This window comes from Macrobrachium rosenbergii, chromosome 1 (genome assembly GCF_040412425.1).
Source record: "Macrobrachium rosenbergii isolate ZJJX-2024 chromosome 1, ASM4041242v1, whole genome shotgun sequence".
In the NCBI taxonomy this organism is placed as follows: Eukaryota; Metazoa; Arthropoda; class Malacostraca; order Decapoda; family Palaemonidae; genus Macrobrachium; species Macrobrachium rosenbergii.
In genome coordinates this window covers 33,025,881-33,028,103 of record NC_089741.1, presented here as the reverse complement: position 1 = coordinate 33,028,103, position 2,223 = coordinate 33,025,881, and the positions used below count along the sequence as shown (strand labels likewise).

Sequence of the window (2,223 nt, the reverse complement as noted above, 5' to 3'; positions counted from 1 at the left end):
GAGGCACTGTGGATTCTTTCTTTCTTTAAGTATTCAGTTCAGGGAAAAAGATAAATACAGAATATTTCATGTGTGTTTTTATATTTATTTTTCGCTTGATTTTGATACGAACGAGAGTGTCTATTTATGGAAAATATTTACGGTTATGTACGAGTGTCACTCGTATATATATATAGCAGAAGATATATATATATATATATATATATATACACACACTATATATATATATATATATATATATATTATATATATATATTTACTGAATATATATATATATATATATATATATATATATATATATATGCACGTGTTATCAGCCATGGATAAATAAATTCGTTTACTTAGGAAACATAATTGGCCAGTTTATATCGGCAGCTAAGTTAGCTTAGGGGAAGTTAGGTCACTTAATGGACAGGTTCCAACCATGCCATCGCCACTCCTCTTATTCACCGATTCTCACCTCATGACCAAACCACCACAGGTCTCAACTCTCTCTCTCACGTTATCAGTTAACTTTAACACCCTCGCACCTCTCTCATAATTATACTTCATTGAATCATATATATATATATATATATATATATATATATATATATATATATATATATATATATATATATATATATATATATATATATATATATACTTTAAGAAGAAATGTCAGTAGATGACGCCTTTCAATTAAATAGAGCCGGGAAATTTCTTTCCTTTTCACTACGAAGCGAGAGAAAGCAAATAATACCATGGAACTTCACTGACAACTGCGGCCATTATCATATAAATAGAATTTTCTTGTCGTTGCTTAGAGAGCGCTGAAGAATATATGGGGCGTTTATTTTTTCATTTATTTATTTATTTCACTTTGTCGTTTCCACTGTCCTGGGACACCAGCTTTCTTCTCAGCAGCTTCCTCCAACAGTTTTCTTCAAGCAGCTTTCTTTTCCAGCAGCTTTTCCAACAGCTTTCTTTTCCATCAGCTTTCTTGCAGCTTTTCTTCTCAGCAGATTTTTCTCAGTTTTCTTCTTCAGCAGCTTCTCCAGCAGCTTTCTTCTCCAGCAGCTTTCTTTTCCATCAGCTTTCTTCCTCCAGCAGCTTTCTTTTCCAACAGCTTTCAGCTTTCTTTTCCAGCAGATTTTTTCTCCAGCAGCTTTCTTCTCCAGCAGATTTTTTCTCCAGCAGTTTTCTTCTTCAGCAGCTTCTCCAGCAGCTTTCTTTTCCAGCAGATTTTGTCCCCGGCAGCTTTCTTCTTCAGCAGCTTTCTTTTCCGTCAGCTTTCTTCTCCAGCAGCTTTCTTTTCCATCAGCTTTCTTTTCCGTCAGCTTTCTTCTCCAGCAGCTTTCTTTTCCATCAGCTTTCTTCTCCAGCAGCTTTCTTCCCTTGAAGATTTCTTCTCCAGCAGCTTTATTTTCCAGCAGCTTCTTTCTCCAGCAGCTTTCTTCTCCAGCAGCTTTTTTCAGCAGCTTTTCTCCAGCAGCTTTCTTTTCAAGCAGCTTTCTTCTCCAGCAACTTTCTTCTCAAGCAGCTTTCTTTTCCAGCAGCTTTCTTTCCAGCAGCTCTTCTCAACTTTTCCAGCAGCTTTCTTCTCAAGCAGCTTTCTTCTCCAGCAACTTTCTTCTCAAGCAGCTTTTTCCAGCAGCTTTCTTTTCCAGCAGCTCTCTTTCCAGCAGCTTTTCTTCTCTAGCAGCTTTCTTCTCCAACAGCTTTCGTCGAAAGTTTGCAATCTGCGATAGGTCTTTGTCCCCTCTCGCTAGTCTGAAGTCTTGTGTCTTTCCTCAAGATAAATAAATAAGCAAATAAAAAAAAAAAGATCTTGGCACCATTCAAGCGTTATTCCTTGAACACATTTGCACTCTCTTCGAAAAAAAAAAAAACAGCAACAGTTTGCAATCTGCAATACGTCCGTAGCCGGCCCCTAGCGAGAGACAGACATCTTGTGTCTTCCCAAGTAAATAAATAAACTTGGCCTCTTCCTCAAGCGCATAAATGAATTAACGCAAGAGCGAATAAATGAAGATCTTGGCACCGTTTTCTGTTATTCCTCGAACTCGTCTGCGAATCACGAAGTCTCGACATCTTGCGTCTTCCCTCTCCAGCCTAACTGAATTCTCTTCAGAACAAAGCTCCATTATTTTCCACCCTTCCTTGTTTATCCCACTGGCTGGAGAAGAGAGAGAGAGAGAAGAGGATCTTCTTCTTCTTCTTCTTCTTCTTCTTCTTCTTCTT

The 2,223-nt window shown here is 37.6% G+C and overlaps 1 protein-coding gene across 1 annotated transcript in view; it reads right to left on the bottom strand.

Annotated features, from left to right (window-relative positions):
- Positions 1–899: 899 nt before the first annotated feature.
- Positions 900–2,223, bottom strand: part of LOC136840048 (axoneme-associated protein mst101(1)-like) — a 6,248-nt gene continuing 4,924 nt past the window's right edge. The window contains exon 2 of the mRNA XM_067106364.1: positions 900–1,494. Coding sequence (XP_066962465.1) covers positions 900–1,494 — 595 coding nt within the window. The remainder of the gene's footprint in view (positions 1,495–2,223) is intronic.